This window comes from Etheostoma cragini, chromosome 10, assembly GCF_013103735.1.
Source record: "Etheostoma cragini isolate CJK2018 chromosome 10, CSU_Ecrag_1.0, whole genome shotgun sequence".
Taxonomy (NCBI): domain Eukaryota; kingdom Metazoa; phylum Chordata; class Actinopteri; order Perciformes; family Percidae; genus Etheostoma; species Etheostoma cragini.
In genome coordinates, this window is record NC_048416.1 from 26,984,538 (window position 1) to 27,007,301 (window position 22,764).

The following is a 22,764-nucleotide window of genomic DNA, read 5'->3' on the forward strand; positions in this document are numbered from 1 at the left end:
GCTGAATAAAAATGTTGCACATTTGTTAAATCCAGCTTAACAAATCTTCAGACTTATGCTTTTCTTTGTTTCAGATCATTAATTATTACTTTGGGATATTTTAACTGGATTTATCAAGATCAATCTATGTGCATCCTGAAATGCTGATGGTGCATTGCTGGGGTAAGAACGCCTCAGCAAACTAGTCAAGTGACTTCTTCTGCGTAGAAACTGCAGCCGACCCATGCATATTCGTCCTATGAATAGTCCTACATCGCTCTCTCAGCTGTGGCTTGCAGGCTGGCAGCTCTGCAGTCACGACTGCCCCCGATCGCTGCTAGAATGAGGCTAAAGCTCTCTTCCTGTAGGCTCACTGGGTGTACTGCAGCTGCTCTCTCTCTCTCTCTCTCTCTCTCTCTCTCTCTCTCTCTCTCTCTCTCTCTCTCTCTCTCTCTCTCTCTCTCTCTCTCTCTCTCTCTCTCTCTCTCTCTCTCTCTCTCTCTCTCTCTCTCTCTCTCTCTCTCTCTCTCTCTCTCTCTCTCTCTCTCTCTCTCTGCAGTCACGGGTTGGTGCTGCGTCAGAGCCAAGCTTTGCAAGCTCTGCTGATCATCACAACCATATACGGCAATCCTTTGAGCTCCCACCATGCACTTACGTCATGGGTACTTTCGTCATACACCAATGACGACACATTTAGATTATGTATTCTATGCTATTAATATATTACTATAGAGTGTAAAGGAAGGGAGGGGTGGGTCATGACGAATTTAGCTCACGTCCTGCCCCCCCGTGGCTCTAGCTGCGATCACTTTTCATTATCCAACTCTGGCGTCATGTTGTGTTTCATAATAGTGTTATGTATGGCTCTAGGTGGGAGAAATAACTTTTGTCCACACACAAACACACACGCAAATGGATAGTGCAGATGGCAGATGTTAATACAATGTCAGCTGTTGTGCAAGTGTCTTTTATGCATATTTCCTGCAGCACTGCACTTGTGCCACAGACAATTCTCTCTCATTCCCACAAATGTGTAGTTACTCTCAAACAGCCTGTTTCCAGATGTTAACTTTGAACTTTTCCACAAATATTGATGTTGACATGTTGAACAAAGAAAAAGACATATTTCCAAGAGGGGGGATGACATGCAGCAAAGGGCGGCAGGTCGGAGTCAAACCCGAGCCCACTGGGCACCCTTGATTGGATTTTTTAAATTCTTTTACCATAGAAATCTTGTGCTGGTGCTGGCATTTGAGTTGTGTCAGGATTGGATTTCCTTTGAATATTCCAGACAGTAGTGTACCCTTACTTTGTTCTCTGGGTCAACTGTAAAATCCCAGTAAATGGGGATTTGGTCATTTGCAGGTTAAAAATGAGCTTAATGTGGTTAAAAGGTTAAACAGCATTTATCTAGCATGACACAGGTCCTAATTATAGTAACTGCAATGCTGTCGTGACAGTGGTTATATGTTGCCAAGACATTAGAAACAGTGTACTTAATAATGTGGAATAAGTTATCTATAGCATGACAACATTCCTGTAGAATGAATGAACATTTGTGGTTTGGGTTGCATAGATTTTCAAATTAGTTATTTATGTTTCCTCACTTGAAACTATTTTTGGAGAAATCCATTTTGCCACAACACTATGCCAGCTACTCCACACTGCTGTCAGTCAAATGGTTGCAATGTTGTAAATTGTCATGGTTACTGATTCTCTTGGGACTTAAACAGATGTGCAGTGAGAGTTCAACAAACATGCAGCGAAAGTGTCAAATGCTGACAGAATACATTGTACACAAATATGGGATGAATGCTAAAACACACATTTATTTACTGTGCTAAAACAATAAGATTACGCGGAAAGGGATGTGGAAGTAGTGTCCATTAACACACAGCGAGTGGTGGTATATTTACACTAGATAGTACTTTCTAGTAAGTAGACATACGTACACCAACTGTACACTCACAAACAACAGCACAAGCGCATCAGGTGGATTTTTACCAATTTACCACAGCCTACTACAATACACAAAGATGTCACATCTGTATTTAACAGCAGACACACACTAAAACTACACATGGCCAGAACAAAACTGCCACACATACCACAACTCAGTAAAACACAGACACCAAAGTAATTCAGTGGGAATACAGATACTTCATTAATCTCTGCAAAGTGACTAAAATAATACATTTTTTGTGTTGAGAAAGAGAAATGAGTCCACAGAAACACAAGTTTATCTATACTGACCTATATACAAACTCTAACATTGAACACTACATGGAGAAGATAGTACATATGTTATGTTGTAAAATAATCTGTTATGTAACAGATTTGATTCAGTAAAACGAACTGTCAGTGAGCATCCAGTGAGGGAACAACTCTACTCATGTGGTATTCACAGCATGCATCTATTTTAAAAGCAACGCTCTCCATTTATTTTGATGCTGATTTGTATTACAAAGTTAAAAATCTGACAGCATGTAGACAAACAAGCAGAGACAAATTTGTCACAAATGTCCCACTAGCCGAGCCAAAAATACAACAAAATGTGTTGACATTTGATTCAGACACTATTGACATGCCGCTGTGGAACATTATTAGTCACGGTTGCATTCGTTTCCCACTCTGTAATTTGAAAGGGCATCATAAAGGATCCACAGCCACAAAAAAACATTCAAAAACTCAACCATCTGAGCCACAGTGGAGCTACAGTTTCAAGGGTTCAAGTACTTTAAGTCTCAGTGACATCTTCAGAGGATCTACTGTTTCTTTTAGCACAGTAAATGTTATCTTAAAAGGCCCAATGTGTAGAAATTTCTCCCATCTAGCGTTGACATCATATATCGCAAACAACTCTCTCGCACCGCGCAGTTCAAAGTACGTATTACAGCTACGGTAGCCTTTACGATTCAAAAAGCCAATATATCGTCGACTTCTTCATCCAGCTTTACCTCCGGCATTCAAGTATGTGTGTTTAATTTTTATTAATTGCAAAACTGTATCTAAAGATTTGGTGAAACTGTCTTGTTGATGTTAGCCATGTTTCCTTCTTCAAACTTACTGCTGGGACGCAACGAGACCCATTAGCAGCACCTGTGAGTTTATCATTTAACAGCGAAAGGCGGTGCAACATAGCCTGTATGTCCCTTAAAGCTAACATATTTCAAGATGGCGCATGAATATGGAGAGTCTACCCCAGTTCAGGCAAATGTAAAATTTCAAGTCAGTAGGAATACTCGGAATTGATTTTGGTGGTCAAAATTCATAAAAAGGACAAGTTTGTGAACGGGAAACACAGATTTTGATAATGAACAACTAAAAACCTTACACACTGGACCATTAAATACTGTACACTTAATATTCCAGCTTATCCATTTGTATTTGGTTAAATCAACAGACACTGGTGTTTACAAGTTTAAAAGTTAGCTGATCGTGCCAGATTAAAGTTTGGTATGGATTTCATGCGCGGATAACCAACCAGCCATCACCACCATCATTACAGTTACTTTAAATTGACTCTTTGCCCATTAGCTCCTCCACAGACTGTGTATTTTACATTTCCTATTGAATACCTTTCTGCAATATGCATTTTTATTTATTACTCTGTCACTTCCTACTGTGCAATATGCCATTTCTACTCGTCTACTACTGTAAAAAAAATATATATATATATATATAAATATATATATATATATATATATGTATTTTATACCTGTTTGTTTTGTCTGTTTATAAAAATTGTGTTTGTAGTGTACATATTATTGCTATCATTATTCTTACACTTATTCAATTTTTATATTTCTTATAATACTTTTTTGTATAGTTTTCCTACGTCTAATTAGTGTGTGTTTGTCTTATTCTGATGTGTGTGAATTTGATGCTGCTGGTTTCAGTCAATGCCAGTACAGCATTACAATCAATTTAAATACACTTGAATGGTAATTCTGTATGAGCTGTGAATAGTTTCTTCTTGTATTGAAAAGTCCTGTAGGTACATTCAACACTTAAGTTATTATCTGAGCAGGATCAGTTTACAATGCAAAAGGTCTGTATTTCCTGTTTGATGGTCTTACATGTTCTGATTTATTAGATAATATGCGTAGGTTGCTACATGTAACGCTTTTTTGGCAGCTGACTCTCAGATGTTGGAGCTTCCCACAAGTGCCTAAACACCCCATAATGCCAAGTGCATCTAATGAGTAATACAGTAGCAAAGGACGGACAGGAAGGAGCAGTAAAGAAAGAAAGCAGAACAGGAAAACAAGACGGCTGGAACAGGTATTTAGTGGGAATTTGTTTTAGATTTTAGGGATTAAACTGGATCTTTCTGGTGAGATCACAATAATTACATCGGGAAACAAAAATTATGGGGAAGCCTGAAACTCCACCACTGCAACCATGTAGTAAGAAGCATTGTGTTGTAGCTCTAGCTGACAACACAAGTCTTTGACTGAGACTGGGCGGCACTCGCTGCTGCAGGAGGAAGGAAGGAAGGAAGCAACCAAGGAACGAAGGAATGAAGGAAGGAAGGAAGGAAGCAACCAAGGAACGAAGGAACGAAGGAAGGAAGGAAGAACACAGGAAAGAAGGAATTAAGGGAGGGAGGAAGAAATAAAGAACAGAGCAAAAGTTATTTTTCCATAATTCAAATTGACAACATAAAAAATGCATTCAATTTTTTTTTCAATGACTGCACCTGTGTGTGTGTGTATTTGTGTGTCTATCCTTTCACTATGGTTACCAAGCAGCAGTTTTGGCATTTGGATATCACTCAAATGTACCTCAAAACTGAGGCATTTAGCAGTGGTGGAATGTAACTAAGTACATTTTCTCAAACACTGTACTCAAATACAAATTTGAGGTACTTCACTTGAGCCTTTTCTTTTCATGCCACTTTCTACTTCAACTCAGCTACATTTCATAGAGAGATACTGTACTTTTTACTCCACTACATTAATCTGACATCTTTAGTTACTTATCAATTTACGACTTTTGAACACAAAACACATTTATAGTGTATAAAATGCGATATAATATAAATCAAACTACCCAACAATATATAAATTGACAAGTTCAGCAGAAATGATTACCAAATTAAACGCTTACTTGATTGACAGATCTGTTTTGATTGTTTCTAAAATGGGGGGATTTTTCTACATTGAGTACATTTTCCTGATGATACATACTGTACATACCTTTACTGAAGTAACATTTTCAATGCATTTTTACTTTGACTGTTTATTCTTGTGTTTAATCTGTTTTTATTTTCAACTGTGAATTGCCCTGTTGCTGAAATGTGCTATACAAATAAAGCTGCTTTGCCTTGCCTAACAGAGCATTTTTACAGTGTGGTATTAGTAGTTTAAGTAAAGGAACAGAATATTACTTCCACCACTGGCATTTAGTATGTCGGACATGAAACTGGGAAAGTAATGCATTGTCTGTGTATGTTCACATATCTGAGGGCCTCCTACCTTGTCTGTTCCCTACAACCTCCTCCTTGGCTTTCTCGATGGCGGCCAGTTTTGCCTCGTGCGCTTCCTTCAGGGCGTTCCACTCCTTCCTGTTGTTCATCAGGCGCTCCAGCATGGGGGTGATCTCCACATGGAAACGACTGAACTCCTGGGGAGCAGGACGGGTCAACACAAATCAAATGGCACCAAATCAATACTGCTTTGTTAGATCCAAAGATGTATTCAATCTTATGAATATAACACTGACAAAGTTTCAGATGGTGCGGACAAAGACAATTTTAGTAACCAAGTTATGTACACCCGAACCATCTTGAAATAAAGTTACTGAGCCGAATAGTCAATACCAAGTTTAAATGCCATCAATTCCAAGATAAGACAGACACCATTAAAAGCACCTGCATGTAAATGTGTCTTTAGTTTACCTGCAGGGGTTCTGAACAGCAAGTGTTTGTTAGGTTAAAGGGAATCAAGAGTGAATGTTTTCTGTGTGTTGTAATGTCTGACCTTGTACACGAAAGCACAAACAAAGTCGATGAAACCACACTGCATCTTCGGCAGATCATCAGCTTTGGTTCTGTCCATCATAGGCTGAAAGGGGGAGAGAAAAGTGTGAAAAACTCAAATACTGTAAACTGGTATGGCCATCAAGCCAAGCCCTTTCATCTGAAAGTCTTACTAGGAATAAAAAGTGATGCTGTTATTTTGTCCACCTTGTTGTTTTGCAGACACAATTATGGACAGTACAGTTTCATAATAGAGAAATACATTCATATAAAATGTATCAACTTATTTAACTTTAGGGTTTACCTACAATTACAAACAGGGAGAGTGGAACTTGAAACCCAAGTAGTCTCCTAAAAGTACAGGGTGAGCGCCCGCTACAGACAAGCATTGCTTTCTTAGGTATAAACAAGGGAGGGGGAGAGTGTAGACTCATGTGAAGTTCCATTATTTTCACATTAGCAGCCACATCCAAAAATGGGCAAGTGTGAGCAGCACACTGGACTGTAAAAGCCTGTCAGAAAGTTCCCGCTGGCTGTAATTGCAGGCAAAATTGCCCACCTACATTTCTTGATGAAATTGTTCAAGTGGTCACACTCTCCAAAGCCGTTTTTTTTTTCTTGTCAGTCCAGTGAGTCACAGAATTGACTTCTGTAAAAAAACAAACTGATCAAAGTGAAATGTTTTCCCTGCTGACACAGATGCTATTAAATTCAGAGCACTGCGAGGTTAGAGAGTGTGGGATGGTGCTTCTCGCACTTCATGTGTCTCAAGGACATGAGAGAATGAAATGGAGCAAGAGGGGGGAGAGAGAGAGAGAGAGAGAGAGAGAGAGAGAGAGAAAGTAGGGTATGGTCGGCTGGGTGAGGGCCACAGTGCCCGCTCTTTCTGTATCACTGCCTCACATAATGGCCTGTACATCGCCCAACACCACCGCCACGGGGAACTAAATTTGTCTTTTCATTTTGTCTTCCAACTGCATTTCTGTCTCTTGTTCTCTCTAATCATATCCTTCCTAAAATGAAGCGTCAAGGAGAACCTTGGCCTGCCTTAATTCGCATTATCCCTGTCCACCTACCAAATCCTCTTTCTCCTCCTCTCAAACTTTTATGTACTGGCACAAACTTGGTATTAAAACAACAACAGATCACAATTTCAAATGAATTAAAGTGATTGATTCAATTCAATTTTATTTATAGTATCAAATCTTAACAAAAGTTATCTCGGGACACATTACAGATAGAATAGGTCTAGACCATACTCTATAATTTACAAAGCCCCAACAATTCTAGTAATTCCCCCAAGTGAAAGCATCTAGTGCGACAATGGCGAGGAAAAACTCCCTTTTAGGAAGAAACCTTGGGCAGACCCAGGCTCGTGGTAGACGGTGTCTGTCTGCACAGTGGCAATATTACAGTAAAGATAATAGAACAGTGATTACAAGTGGTAGTCGTAGTAGCTCATTTCATAGCAGGGCACTGCAGGGCGTTAAAGGATGTGGCATGGCAGCGCATAGGGGACGTAGCGGGATGGAGCAGGGTTCAGCAGGACGCATCAGGACATTGCAGAGGGTAGCAGGGTGTAGCAGGGAGTGCAGCAGGACCACAGTGACAGCTGCAACCAAGATCTTGTTGCCATCCTAATCCAAGGAAATGGTCTGGGCGAAAAGCATATTTCATAAGGACTCCGGGGAGTAAACTCCCCAGAACTAGGTTAGTAACAAGCATTTCTGGGACAGGGTGTACACAAATGGAGAGGAGAGAGCAGGCCAGTGTGTCAAAGGACGGAAGGAAAGGAAGTCCCCCAGCAGTCTAGAAACATAACAGCATAACTGAGTGACAGGTTAAGGAGAGGTGCCTGGTCAGGCTAGAACTCTCCCCAGCCAGATCGTGCTTTACCGGCCTGCCTCCCTCTACTTTTATGATATTAACTGATCTCAGATTTCAGAGCATTTTGCAGAAGTGTAGAAGTGAATCATGAACTTGATCAAACTCCAAGATCATGCTCACATTTTTTTAGCTTAAAGTTCCAAAAAACTAAAACGATTGACTTATATTATATGAATTATAGCGATCCAACTGGCCTGAGGCTTATCTGTGAGAGAAGACATTTTAGCTCTAAACCTCTAACTTCAGGACAAATAACATGAGTCTATGATAAACAGCGCAGTGTTTTGCTTCTCTGCAACCTGTTACAGTCTGTGTAACAAAAACCATGTAAGCTCAAAAGTTCTACCTAGCAATATTTGGGATATTTCACTAAAAGGTAATCATAGCCAAATCCGGGTCAAAAATCGACCGTTAGTTGTGTAGCGAGATTATCAATATAAAGGTGCTTTACAGAAACCAATGGATTACTGCCATAACCCATACGTATGTTAATAATTATTATATTGTGCTTTATGGTTTCTCAAAGGAAAATCCTCTTCTTTGAGATCAGAGGTCAACTATGAATAGAACCGCGGTACTGTTGGAGCTGGAGGGGGTTAGTGTTTTTGGGAAGTTGATATGACTGATGCATCTACTGTATCTTCTGAACCGGAGATCTTCATCCTCAGTTACTGCCGGGGGGTACCAAGTTATTGTTAATTGTTTTTAAAGTTCTTCAGTACAGAAAAATAGCGTGCACATCTATAATGTGAGACAGGTGCGTCGGAAAGGGGGTAAGTAGGTCAACAGTTCACCCGCTCACTGTCTATCTTGCAAAAAATAAGTAGGCAATGTTTTTGGTACTAGACCATCATTGAATCATCAAAATGAATGAAGGGAGTTTCTTTGCAACTTTTGGAACTTTAAAAAAAAATAAGTAATGTATTCACATGAATTCAACATATTATAAGCACATCAGCCTATTTGTAAAAAATAGAATGGGCTTACTGGCCCATTGGTAAGGTAGTCAGTAAGATCCACAGATGCGTCACATTTATGTTTAACATTACATTTCATAACTTAGTTACTATGCACTAAAATAAATGTATAGGCTTTTATTGTAGGCCCATGTTAAATATGCAACTTAATTTTATAAAATATGTAGTAGCTCCATCCCTCTCTCAGATAAGGGGTCCTTGGATTAAAAATCATTGAAGACCCCTGCTTTAAACGTTTTTTTTAGCATCTCTCTCAAGTGTCCCGCACTCTGTGTGCTTACAATTGGAACTTGCTCAAGGACTGTCCTCTCCAGGTCTCCCTGCTCCCAGAACTCTGCAGCAACAGACAGCGCCACCTACAGGGTGAATCCAAAAGGAAGTTGTGTCAGTGGGGCTGTTGACATAAAAACACAATCACATGTACAAGCATTCCATTCAGTTTGATCATCACTTCAACAAGTACATAGTCCTTTGTGGTTTTGAGGATAAACTCAGAATCTGCAGTGGTTCAGCTGAAAACCGTTTATTTTTCAGCGGCACCGGTAAACCAGAGAAAGTTTTCTTCACATCCCCGAATACTATGTGGAGTTGCCTGACTCTGCTCCAGCGCACTTTGGAGGAAGATCTGGCCAAACAAGACTAGTCACGCTACAACATGGCAAGTTCCCAGAGCCAAGATGTCATCAATAAATTGCTTCTTTTTCTGCAAATCCCAAAGATGTAAAATAAAAAATGACATAAAACAGAGAAAAATAGTGGCGGGGTTATCTCAGTTGGTAGAACAGACGCACATTTGTAGAGCTTTACTCCTTGACGCAGCGGCCATGGGTTTGACTCTGACTTGCGGCCCTTCATCTGTTTTGTGGATATAATCCCCAAAATGTAATAACATTTTTTTTTTTTTAAATAAGAGAAAAGTAGGACGTTGTCACAGTTAAGCAATGAAGTTTGCCCTTTTCGCTTGCTAGTTACTTCTATTAAAATGGTCAATTTCCCCTCAGCTGAGAAATTATTTAGGAGTAATAAGTTCAGCACTGTGTATTATGATGTAATACTTCTTGACACAGACATGTCACATAGAGTAAGTGCAATTGGATCAGCTTTTCCACCGGAGGAGGAAATACCGTACATGTTGTTAAAAATCAGACCATAAAGCTTTCAGCGTCCCATAAATGAGAATCGTATCCACAGCTCACAAGGCAGTTTTAGCCTTTTGTGTCTTGAGAGATCAAAGCCTGTTTTGGCTAATGCACAAACTTGAAAATGGAGCAACATGAGATCTGATGAATAATATGTAAATTCTTTATTCAGTATAGAAATCTATTTTAGACAGAGTTGGTCATCAACCATCAACTCAGTTTTGGGGAACAATTACCATGAAGCTGGTGCAGCTAGATATTCTGTGCGCGTGGGAAGCAGAACAGAGTAAAAAAAAATTAAAATACCAGCCATAAACATGTCAGCAGAATATCTTATCAAGAGTAAAGCAGCGTAAGCTTTTGTTTCTCAATAACATCTTAGAGGGGGCTGTGACTATAACAAATACATATGAGTAAATCTATCAGAATGTTTTTCATGTAAGAATATGACCATCTTATCAACTTAAATCACACAGAGCTAAAATAAAGAATAATTTCATACCAACAGAGATTCACTCTGGTATTGAGTATCTGCAGACCTCTGCGTATGATAATCACCAAAACTGTTTGGAAAGGTTTCATGTGACAGTTTAAATATGTACAGCCTGTATTCATGGTGGAATTCACCTTTAAAAAGGGAACAGTTAGTCATCAAACTACTTTTGGAGCACAATTCGCAGGAGAGCAGCCGTGGCTGTAGATAGATACCCCGACAGAGTGTGGGATGTAGAGCTGACTCACCAGGTGCACACAAAAGGTGAAATCCAATGAGATTTAGCATATCTGCTTATTCTGCTACCAAATACAAGGTAGAATATCCTAATTGGCAGCAGTTGTGCAATGCAGGAGGAGTAAGATTTAAAAACTGTGCTTCTTATTAATGAATACTTAAAAATACTGATGTTTGCAATAACGACACTTCTTAACTGATCATTTATTCAAAAGGTCTTTCTATAGCCCAAAGTTTTATTGTTATGTTTATTATTATTGTTATTTTTATACTGTTACTTTTGTAAGCTTCTGAGAATTGCTGCTGGGAATTTCCTTGTGGGAGTCCTCCCAAAAGGATCAATAAGAGAAGTCTAAGTCTACACTTGGTATAGTCAAAATTATTTTTTCAGTTTTTGTTTGCCGTTCATTGACTTAATAGCATGGGCCACTTTGCTAATTGGCTAATAGTATAGCTAGCCCAACAGCTTGCCTTAAAGGAGAATTCCAGTCGATTCCGTAGCTTACGTAGCTCTGGGTTTGTTTTCTCTCTTCTGACAGCACTCCAAATTTACAAGCAACAAAGCTATGTGTTGGAATTGGCCAGAATTCTCCTAACTCTTAAAATGTTTTCTTTCTGATGACCACATCGAGTAGAAAACAAACACGACTTTTACCCAAAATCTTTACTTTGTAATACTAAAATCAGAATTCAAACTACATCCAGAAGTTCAAGGGTCTTCAACTGCAAAATCCTTCCCAAGAGGCAATACCGCTCTCAGTTTTTACTTTAAATCTGTAACTTTGAATGCATATAAAAATTACATATTCAATCTGTATTAATCTATTAAATTAATCGAATTCATAATTGTACACGAGTAACCGCAACAGGCCGTGCCTTGGTGGGGATTCCTGAATTGTACCATTTGTGTTGAGCCTAAACTAGACTGTTGTTGTTATTTTTGCGAACAAAAACTAAGGGACCATAGGGGGAGAAACATTACATCTCTCTGTGTTTTATATAAAGTTAATCATTTTTGTCCAAGTAAAGAAACACCAAACATACAGCATGTATGTAAACATACACAAAAAAAGAAATAAAGACAACGATGCCCTGCTTGATGGATAACTGTGAAAACTAAACCAAGCAAAACTTTGCCAAACTAAGCAAGCATTGGAGTCAAGAAGTTAGATGGAAAAAGGTGTATAAAGACAAGGCTGACTTTGTAAGTAGAGATAGCTTGTCACTCAAGTTAAGGTGGGGAATGGGAAAAAATATAGACAACATAGTGAGGATTAGGCTACATGGAAGGTTGTGTTTTTGTGAAAGTCAAACTACATGTTAGTTCAAATTGTTTTTTGAAGAAGTCACAGCCTTGCTCTCAATAATACCCCATATTTAAAAGGAAAAGTCAAGCATGGCTAGAGTTTGGAGCTGATGAGACCTTGCCAGTGTTAGTAATATTAGTTCCTTATTCACTTCAACTTTTAACAAGTAGAGTTATAGTCTGTTCTGTTTATAAGCAAAAGGGTGGAAATGGTGGAAAGAAATGTCACTCAAATGTCTTGCCATGAGAGCACAGTAACCACTGATCTAGAAAATGAGACAGAGTACTAACACTTTTAGCTAGTGAACCTTTGAAATGAAGCCTACATGACTACTTGTGACCCCTCATTACTGCTGGAATAAAATGTCTTAGGGGGGGACCAGCTCACTAGGGATTTTTTTCTTCTTCTTCTCCTTTTAATAATCTTTAGCAGCCATAGGATGTAGAATTCACCAAAGCAGACACACAGATGGAAAAATATCTATCAAAATACACAATTTTGTATGCAGGAATTATATTGTTTTCTTTGCATCTGTCAACAGATGTTGCATTGAATAGGAATAGGAATTGCTATGGTTACATCTGAAGGCAGATTTTTACTATGGGTTCTATGTTATTGCAATTGCTATAAGTCTCCAGCTTTTGTGTGTGTGTAAAAAAATGAGTTGCATATGACGATAGAGAACATATGTTTTCAGTCAATTGCAGACAAATAAAGGTAAAGAATTACCCTCCAGCAGCGCCTGTCAAACAGCCAGAGATGCTTTCCGTTCATATTGATATGCCTGCTTGTGCAGGCTCAATGTCGATGTGTATATTACATACTTCACTGAAATAAAATGTTGAGGCTGCCATGCGGTGATGAGGGGAATGAAAAGCTGAATGTTACTTGTGATGCATGAGGCCGTCACAAAATCACTGCCGAATGCTGCTGAGAGAAATGGCAGCACTGACAGAACGTCTTTCTCTGTCTACTTTATCATTAGTTTCCCTCTCACAGAGCCCCTCCGGGAGCCTGTGTATGAGTGGGTGCCTTATTACTGTTAGCGACTGGATGTAAGCGAGGCTGGAGTGCCATTTTACCGCTATTACTGTGAAATATGATAAGAACCATGTGAAGAGGTCACACTATGTGTACCTTGCTCTGGATTTCCCACGGTTTGGCGATGGCTGACAGGTCACAAGCAGTCATCATCATAGCCCTGGAAACAAAACAAGACATGAGATCTTTATGTCTGTGCATCTCTGTTGGTACCTGCCTCTTTCGGTGTGTGTGTGTGTGTGTGTGTGTGTGTGTGTGTGTGTGTGTGTGTGTGTGCGCGCCTACATGACGATCTCTTTGCGCGTGGTCTCCAGCATCATGTACTTGGTCCAGTCGTTCCAGTTCTCGTAGGTCTTGGACTGGTCCACGATCTTCTGGAACATTGTCCTCTTCCTGCACAGAAAGAACCAAGTACTCCAATACATCTTTTCTTTCTTTACTGCCTGTTGATTACAAGGCATACAGTCTCCTACACATCACACAACTCTCTTTGTTTTGTACACATTATGTTTAAAAGGGTGGTGGAGCAAACTCCAACAGAAACTCCTCCAGGTTTTGCTGTGTTATGGGAAAGACAATGGTAGACAATAGATCCAACAGACAAAGTGTCTTCCTTTTATTCAGTTTTGGTCCCTTTTCTTGCACATCCAAACACAATATCTTTTACATTCATCTATCATTGTCTGTTATGGTACGTATAGAGTAACAAGTGTACTTGAATAATCCACTTTTCAAAATCAATCTATAAAGTCAGTGTTTATCTTTTACTGAAATCATTCTTAAAATCTGACACTAACCAAATGGAATGCCCCTTAAATGTGTCAATAGTTTAAAAGCATTACTCTGTCGTAAACAGCTGACTACACTGCATTCAAAGCAGTGGAATATTGTATACACAGACTGTTACACTAGCTAAATGTGTTTAAATGCTGATGTACTGACTTGAAGTAGAGAGCCAGGTCAGTGGCGATAATGGCGATGTCCATGAGGTGGATGACGGTGTCATGCTGACGGCGGTTGAGATTCTGATAAATGTTCAACGACTGAAACACCAGAGAGAGTCAAAAAGGTCAAAGAACAGCACTAGTACCAGGTAGCTCAAGAAAGTAGAGGTCTGTGTGTCCATTTTCAAAACTAAAAGGGCTATGTGTTACAGTACTGGACAGTAAAATAGTATCCAAAAACTGCAGTTGTCCCTATTAGAGAGGCTAATAAAATAAAAAATAAAAATGTCCTCACTGAGAGAGGCTAGGTGAGTGGCTAGCTATGAGACGGGTGGGGCTTTAGCTCTTTACATTGCTTCAAATTGTACAGGTGTTCATGTTACCAGCCATGTATGTACTGAATGTGTGTGTAATAGCATACTTCATCTCTCAGCAGAGTCTTGCCAAACTCCAGATGATGTCTTTCCAAGATGGAGGAGCCATGAAGCTTCGCCAGAGGATTACCAGACCTGGAAACACGCAGACACAGACACACAGAGACAGAGAGAGAGAGAGAGAGAGTGGGGAGGTGATAAATCATGCATGGTAAACTCAGGGTGGGCCTGGCCTGCTGTGTCCACTGCTAATGGCAGCTCTCATTAGCTCATCCATCAGCAGCTGGAGGTGTATCTGGTCAATAGCAACTCATTGATGCTTTATGTGTGTGACATTACCTTCACAAAAAGAGCTGAGGTGAGCTCGTCTGAACACAGGAGAAGTCGCTACTGTGAACCAAACGTCAATGAAATCATTCAATTAAAACGGCCTCGGAATAACCAAACAGATGGGATTTACAAAATCAGAGGAAGAATCTGGGTCAAGCGAGTAATTAATTAAACCATATTTTTAATGTATCATATTGATCATTTCTAATCGCTGTTCACTTTGTATAGATTGCGTTCAATCTTTTCAAGATTCATCTGATGTTTTAAACCTCGGTTTATATTAAATTCAAAGTTTAACTTTGGTGGGCTACAACTTTCTGAACTGTAAGTCCTCCTATGAGACTTACACAAATCTAGATTCTGTATGAAATGAAATGACGTGCCTGCTAAAGTATCTAATGATTGCTCTCAAAACTTTGTTTGTCCCCCAAGGCCAACTGGTTTTGCAGCATAGAGTGCAACATAAAGCCAACATAAAATAGCACTCGCAGAGTCAAACAGACTCAGCATCACTTCATGATCTTTAGAACAGCAATCATAATCAAGATCAGAACAAAGAAATCACTTGTGAGCTACACCTACATGTTCTGTATTGCATTGTGCAGGCTGTTTAAAGTGCTCATATTATGCTTTTTCACTTTCCTTTATTGAGTTATATATCTTTTTTTGTACAACCGCTTGTCACTTTGTAACACACATAATGCTTGATTTTTGAAAATCAAACCAAATGAACCTAGTCTGATATAACCTTTAAATACAATTATAAACCTGAAAATGATCATAACATGAGCAATTACATTTTGGAAACTTCTAAAAACTAACTGTCAAAGTTCAGACTTGAGAGCGTGAAAACCTTCAGCCTGACCGCCTCAGTGTTCTCCCACTGAATCTAATATTTGCAGTTGAATGAATCTTAAGAAGAGGCTATAACGCCTTAAAATATTGAGACATGCGCACAGAAGCTAAATAAATACAGATAGCAGCAACAACCACAAATAAATATAAACAGAAATTGTGTAAACACAAAGCATTACATAACTAGCCAATAGGTGTAAAGTCAAGTCACCTTAATTTTAAATTACATAGGCCAAAGTCACAAAGGATAGTCAAGATGACAAATTACTTCATTAGCTACATCTAAAACTGCTTTACAAAAATACAAATAAAATGTATGGTTTAATTCAGACACGCTCAAGCTGGAAGTCCCTGCAGGCATCAGACCGGAAACACCCCCTCCTTCTCCCTTTGACCCCCCCCGTCCCGAAGCTCTTACTTCATCTGGTAGAGGTTGTTGGTTCCTCTGTGGTCAATATCGTGGCAGAGACCGGCGGTCACCATGGCCATGCACTCCAGGTCTGTGTAGTAACGCTTTAGATCACCTGTCTAAGAACACAAGTCAGAAAGAGAGAGAGAGGAGATACTGTTAGTTTAGAGTTTGATTGATTTGAAACTGGTTAAAATACACACACACACACAAACACAAATTTGTATTCCACTACAAAGGGCATGATGGTCTATAGGTGCTGGTTTTATTGTGTCCATGGACTATATGCTCTTTTTTCTGCAACGGCAAAGTAAAAATCTTACTGACTACATTTACAACTCTTGCATTTGCAAATATCAGTTTCTCATAGCAGTTATTCATCTTTAGACATACAGTTTTAATAATATGTCTGCATGGTTACAGAACCTGACTGCATGTTTTGTGTGTGTGTGTGTGTGTTATCTTTTCATGCTGTGGAGGTTTAGCGGTGCCCTGAGCTGTCTGCGCACGCACACACACACACACACAAACACTCTTTCTGTATACTTTTAATTATCTCATTCCAGATGAGGGAATGAAAGAGGAGGAGAAAGTATGTTTGCCACTTTGGATCACAGAGAGGGTGAGGAACATGAAAGATGATGGGGAGGAGGAGAAGACTGAGAGCAGGAGGTGAGGGATTGATGAGGGCTTATATGTGTGTTTCTCACCATCAGCAGGGTGAACATGGTCTGTCCCACGTTGAAGCCGTGCCTCCAGTTGTGGTAGGTGATCCTCCTGTAGCCTTTACTGAGAGAGTATATGAACTTCACCAGGGCCTGCACAACACAGGGTGTTTCTGCTTATATCTTTGCATGACAGTAAAAAAAAAATGCAGCCCAACTAACTAACTAATTAATTATCTAACAACGCACCCACCCACCTCTCTGGGAATATGAAACTTGTCCACAACTTTAAGTTCATAGTACATCTTGATGCCACATTTCACAAGGTCCAGTTCGCTGTGATGAAAGTCATAGAAGTGAAACTCGAAGAGCTCAACTTCCTTTGAGTCTGGCAGGACCTCTGACTGTGGAACAGAGATGGACAAACGGGTAAACATTCATGCTTTGGATGTTTGTTGTGGATCTCACTGTGAACAGTGTCACATCTAGAATGAACAAACAGAACTGTCCCATATTAAGGGGGGAAAATGAGTCTTACAGAAAAACCGAAAGGTCGCATGTTTAATCTGTAGAGTGGGTATAATGTCCTCATCACTCATTCGCACCTGTCTCTTCCCACCCTCACAGAGTCATGTTGCACTGTGTGGAAGGCACTTAAAAGCAATTCTGAAGTTGCTGCTGTTGCACTGTTGCATTTGTGGACATCTTTCAAGAAGATGAAGTATTAATAATAGTGATAACATAAAGTAATAATTCAATGTACACCGCTCTATAAAGAAGGAAATATCTCGCCATTCTCCATTCACATGTAACATTCTTGTGTTTTTGTCTTAACTTGTATTGTAATATTGTTGTCGTTTACTATCCTAGTGTTAAAAGAATTGTCCATATCTGATGAGCACTTTTTTTACTCTTGTGGTAGGAATGTCTTGTCTTATCTATTGTGCATTTTCTTTTTGTCTTCTTCATGGGATGTTGATAAACAAACTTTTGTCCATTCCTCTGCATGTCTAGTACATGTGAAGAAATTAAAAATAAGGCTGACTTGATTTATTTGTGCATGGATAATCAGATTTAAAGACATTTTGAAACACAAGCTGGATGTTTCTTGTCGTTTACCAAAATCTCTTGGAGCTCCTCCTCCTCACACTCATGCGGTTCCTTCCCCCATCTCCTCCTGGTGTCCTGGGAAAACACACGACATCAGCGCTCACCTTGGATGAAATGGTTTAGCATCAATCACCTGACTCCTGATCTGAGGTCAAAGCGGGTCATCTTTCTCTGCTTTTTTTTTTTTTCTCCGTTTCTCTCTCTCTACTGACAAATCACCTCATCGAAAACCTGACAGCTTATTTCAGCTTTTAAACGATGCTCTCCTCCTGTTTATGTCATCCATATCAACCGACTGGTTTGAGAGGAACCCGGTTTTGTTCCATCTAGCACAAATATAAAAGGATAAAGCGTGGATTCATTCACTTTGTAAATAGGGTGTTCTGTCTCATTTTCCCATTTTAACTTGAAAAAACATTCTTCATCGTATCCTTGAAGCAGTGAATGTGGTTTTTATTTTAACCCAAAACCCTGCTGCCCCTAATTTAAACATATAAACAATTATTAACATTTTCTTTGCTGAAATTGTAACTAAAGGACAAACGTCTGGTTACAAACCTGTGAACTGTGTTATTGTAGTCAAACATATTTTCTTCCCCCTAAATTAAACTTAATTTCTAAGCTCTAACTCTTGTGTAGTCTCCCCTGTTGACCATGCAACTTTAAGTTGTTCTGGGTCAAAATGTAAAAAAAGTTTCAGACTTTTGTTGCTTTTTTCTCCACGTTTGTGTCACTTTTTCAGCCTTATTTCATATTTTTTTCCCCAAAATGCTATAAAATTTAAAAAAACCTCAAAATTCAATGAAAGTAGTGAACTGATCATTTATTTTACTCGTGTAGAGCTTTACAGGGAACCATCCACGTTATTTATTTTTGAAAATTTGGTTGAAAGAAACCAAAATTTCTTATTTAGAAACATTACTTTTTTTTGTAAACGGGTAAATTTTGACCCGAGGTTAACAGGAGGGTTAATTCCCGTGGACATTGAAAGATGTCTGTCTCATTATAGTCCCTTTTACATATTGTTGGAAACCCACGCCAAGTAAAGCAAAGTTTGAAACAATTAGTCATTTCACAAGGCTTTACCTACCCGCCAAAAGTACAATGATGTGGGAAAAACTAAAATCTAAAAAAAAGTGCCATGTTCTATGAGGACTGAAATATATACATATTCGATCAAAAAGTCTTCATATCCAACTCAAATCATTTTAGCGATATATTTATCACTGAAGAGAACCAGGGAACCTCTTTTCAACATTTGTTTTACTAACCAGAATGTCCTGGATTTCATCCTTGCGACACTTGACATGGTACATCACCATATCCTGGAAGATGTCCTTCCTGTTCTCCAGCTTGTTCATCTTGTCGTAGGTGTCGGTGTTCAGCACAGACCAGCCCAGGAACTGAGTCAGAGACTGGACACAGATGTGTAGGTGTGTGTGTGTGAGAGAGAGAGAGAGAGAGAGAGAGAGAGAGAGAGAGAGAGAGAGAGAGAGAGAGAGAGAGAGAGAGAGAGAGAGAGAGACACAGAGAGAGAAAGAGAAAGTTAACAGCCCATTACTGGTGGCAGGTGTTGGAAACATTACAAAGGAAAAGGTAGGCAGCACTCTTTTCTTTCACTTCAGCCTTAGTGGCCATCACTGCTCAAGCTAACTGCCTTCTTCAGACCTAAACCAGGTGAGAACATACTGTAAATGCATCACTTCCCATCAGTGGGTCAGAAGTTCAGGTCCTTCACTTAAGTAGCAAAAGCACATTGTGAAAAAGTTCTGCATAAAAAAAAAGAAGAAGCTAATAATAAAATCCAGCAGTATTATGGGTTTATGGCGTTTTCATTTAGACTCATGTTTATTCGGTACACAGTTTATTATTTATTTTGTATTATTGTTGTTGTATGGTCTGGAATATTGTAGTTGTGTGTCATCTTACTTGATTTTTGTCTTGGTGGTTGGTGATGACGAGGCGGGGGAGGACTTATTGTTATTGACCTATTACTATAGGTTCATTCATGTTTTTTTTACTACTTAAAATCCTGTTGGGAAGTATAATCTATAACCATTAATTGCATTTTAAAAGTTGACCATATGTTTTGTAGAAGTAAAATAAAATTGTAAAATATTAATCTGCAACGTAACGACTTTAGTGTAGGTGTTGAGTGAATTTAATGCACAAAGCACAAAGTAATGGCAAAAATCTGCTTCATGTGTAAAGGCTAAAGGAAAGTAACTCAAAATTGTCCTCGACTAAATAGTACTTTGTTACTTTCCACTGTTTGAAAAACGTTACCAAAAACTATTTGTTAAAACATCCCATCTAAAAGCTTTGTAAACTGATGGTCACATACATTTAGCAGTAGTGCAATTAATTATAAACATATCATACCCAAATGTCTAAATTATATGTATCCATTACAAACAACTTTGATTTTAAGGAACAGTTGAGGATCAAAATGTTATGTTGTGTATTTTAAACTGAATTCTAAGCAGTGAGGCAGATCGAGAAACTTCAGTAAAAAGCCTCCAGGCGCAATGATAAATAATGCAGACTCGGAATGGCCTGAGTATATTTATAAACCAATAACTCTGCCACACACACAAACAGCCTGTACCTCCATCAGCGTTTCGTCCTGTTCATCAAAGGGTTTCCCATCTTTCCTGTTATAGAACGTGGCCACACCCACTATCTCCTCCTTCTTGTTGACGATTGGCATAGACAGGACATTCTTAATGGTCCAGCCGGAGTCGTCCAGAGGCCCTTTCTGCCCCCGCGCACACACACACACACACACACACACACACACACACACACACACACACACACACATAGAGTTTAACATTCAATAACTATAAATAAGGAGACAGTTACTTTGTAATGTTTGAGACAGCAATATACGGATACTTTTTTCTACTGGGAACACTATTTTATACTGACGAGTGTAATAAAGAAAGCAGGAACCCTGCAGCAATGTAATATGACCTTCTACATTCAGAAGAAATATGAGGGAATCAATAATTCACCTGCTCTCTGCCCCTAAAATCTGAACATCCTGCCAGAGCATTATAGTCTTAGTTTCTTTTTCTTTTTTTTAAATGGGCTCTTAGTGAACTACTGCTGGACTTCACAGAGTGGACATGTCTAAGGCTTGGATAATCTGTCAAGAAATAAAGAAAACTAGAAAATATAATAATTGTATCACTAACTGGAAAACTGTGTAGCTTAACAAAATAAATTGAAAAACAAAAAAATGAAAACATCCCAAGTTTGTTCTTTTATCATGGATATCTGGCCAAACAACACAGTTATTTACAGCAGTTAAAAGGGTTTGGTGATGAGAAATGTTTCAGCAGTCTAAGACCTCCCCTTAGATTCAGGTTAATGCGTCTACAGTAACATCATTTCGTACAAAATGCACTCTAAAGTGCTTCACAAATGGTAATAAAAGAGGAACGCATACGTACAGCAACAGAAAAGAGGGGAAAAAGATCAGCAGAAGCACTAAAATTAGCAGAGACCTCTTTTGAGACACACTGCTGTATTTTTCACATGTTTGTGTTCCGTTATCAAATAGGAAACAAATGCAAAAAGCAATCACATCCAGACGATAAGTTATGGAGACACTCGGAATATGAGATAGCCACGCCCACTGATTTGCTCATAACAATAGGAAATAAATAGAGGGAAATATATATATATATATATATATATATATGTGTTATTGTAAAAAGTCCACGGAAATAATTAAATATGGATTTATGAAATAAAAGTATGATGAAATCCGCACACTTTAATTCTTCTACAAACAAATATATGTTCATGGGAGTATTTTCTTGTGTACAGACTCTACAGTATGTTTATGTTTCATACAGAAAAAGAACGCATCAGAGATATAATTAGGGCTGGGCTTTACGGAAAAAATCTAATATCACGATATGTTTGACCAAATACCTCGATATTGATACAGCAATTATATTGTAGTGTTAAATATTGGTGCTTTCACCAAATATCAACAGAATGACAATTTTGATAAATGATCATCCGTAATGTGAAAATAATGACTAAGTGGGTGAAGGCAAATAATAGAACAGCTAGAATAGTCTGTTAGTTCAGAAAAGGACATCACTTTACTGCAATGCAGCCTTCAAAACCAGGAAAAGACAACACATATAACCATATTACGATGTCCAAAATCTAAAGCCACATCTAGTCTCGTATCACAATATTGATATATTGCCCAGCTGTCGAAATAATGCAAACAGCTTGTTCCAGATCCATTTAATATAATACAATAACTAAACAGGTTTTCAGTGTGCTCACAATGGAAAACTGTCAAAATAACGCGAAAATGGGGAAGCAGCTTATAGCTGGAAAAATCTGACAGCAAGGTACCAAGTTTGCAGTGTGATTGAAATCTGATGCTGCACATGCATTAATATCGTATAGTTTCCTGTTTTTTTCAACAATGCTTGCTTCTTATGAGGTCATAAAGGGCAAGCTTAACTCACTTTTCTCTGCTTTGCCCGCCCAGAGAATTTGGCCCACCCATAAGAGAGATACATCATGGCTTTCAAACGAGCAAAGTGGCAGTTGGAATAGGCCACACCCCCAGCATCCATCTTGCCCCCCTCTCTCCTCCTCAATAGCTACAGACTCAGAAATTGCACATGCTAAGGAAAGCTCATTGTGGGACTGGTTCTAGTAGCTGTAATTTGCACCAAGGCTGAATTTTGGAAAAAAAACTTTAGATACAGTATTAGGGGACCACTAAGATCTATATAACAGAGACTTCAGAGACAGTATAAGGGGACCACTAAGGTCTATATAAAAGCATCCAAAGAACACCATGTCATGGGACCTTAGCCTACATTTCCTATGTTTAGAATCCATCACTAAACTCATTTGTTCTCATAGTATAATAATTTCAGGACTAATGTATCAAATAAATCTCACATACACCCTGCAATACTCCAAAGTACACCCTTTTGAGAAACACTGTTATACGTGACTCTTACTCTACCTTAGCTCACTCGTGAGATA

General features: G+C 38.8%; 1 protein-coding gene across 5 annotated transcripts in view; it reads right to left on the reverse strand.

Moving 5' to 3' along the window:
• Window positions 1–4,019: 4,019 nt before the first annotated feature.
• Window positions 4,020–22,764, reverse strand: part of pde6a (phosphodiesterase 6A, cGMP-specific, rod, alpha) — a 34,471-nt gene continuing 15,726 nt past the window's right edge. For 2 of the 5 annotated variants that reach the window (XM_034883926.1, XM_034883927.1), the window contains exons 11-24: window positions 20,339–20,488; window positions 19,002–19,145; window positions 17,740–17,805; window positions 16,878–17,024; window positions 16,666–16,773; window positions 15,965–16,074; window positions 14,409–14,496; window positions 13,986–14,086; window positions 13,329–13,436; window positions 13,140–13,203; window positions 9,108–9,182; window positions 5,964–6,047; window positions 5,460–5,607; window positions 4,020–4,458 (exon numbers count right to left, since the gene is read on the reverse strand). In XM_034883926.1, coding sequence (XP_034739817.1) covers window positions 4,412–4,458; window positions 5,460–5,607; window positions 5,964–6,047; window positions 9,108–9,182; window positions 13,140–13,203; window positions 13,329–13,436; window positions 13,986–14,086; window positions 14,409–14,496; window positions 15,965–16,074; window positions 16,666–16,773; window positions 16,878–17,024; window positions 17,740–17,805; window positions 19,002–19,145; window positions 20,339–20,488 — 1,440 coding nt within the window. In that variant the 3' untranslated portion in view covers window positions 4,020–4,411. The remainder of the gene's footprint in view (window positions 4,459–5,459; window positions 5,608–5,963; window positions 6,048–9,107; window positions 9,183–13,139; window positions 13,204–13,328; window positions 13,437–13,985; window positions 14,087–14,408; window positions 14,497–15,964; window positions 16,075–16,665; window positions 16,774–16,877; window positions 17,025–17,739; window positions 17,806–19,001; window positions 19,146–20,338; window positions 20,489–22,764) is intronic. The other 3 variants (XM_034883930.1, XM_034883928.1, XM_034883929.1) reach the window with 3 other exon arrangements.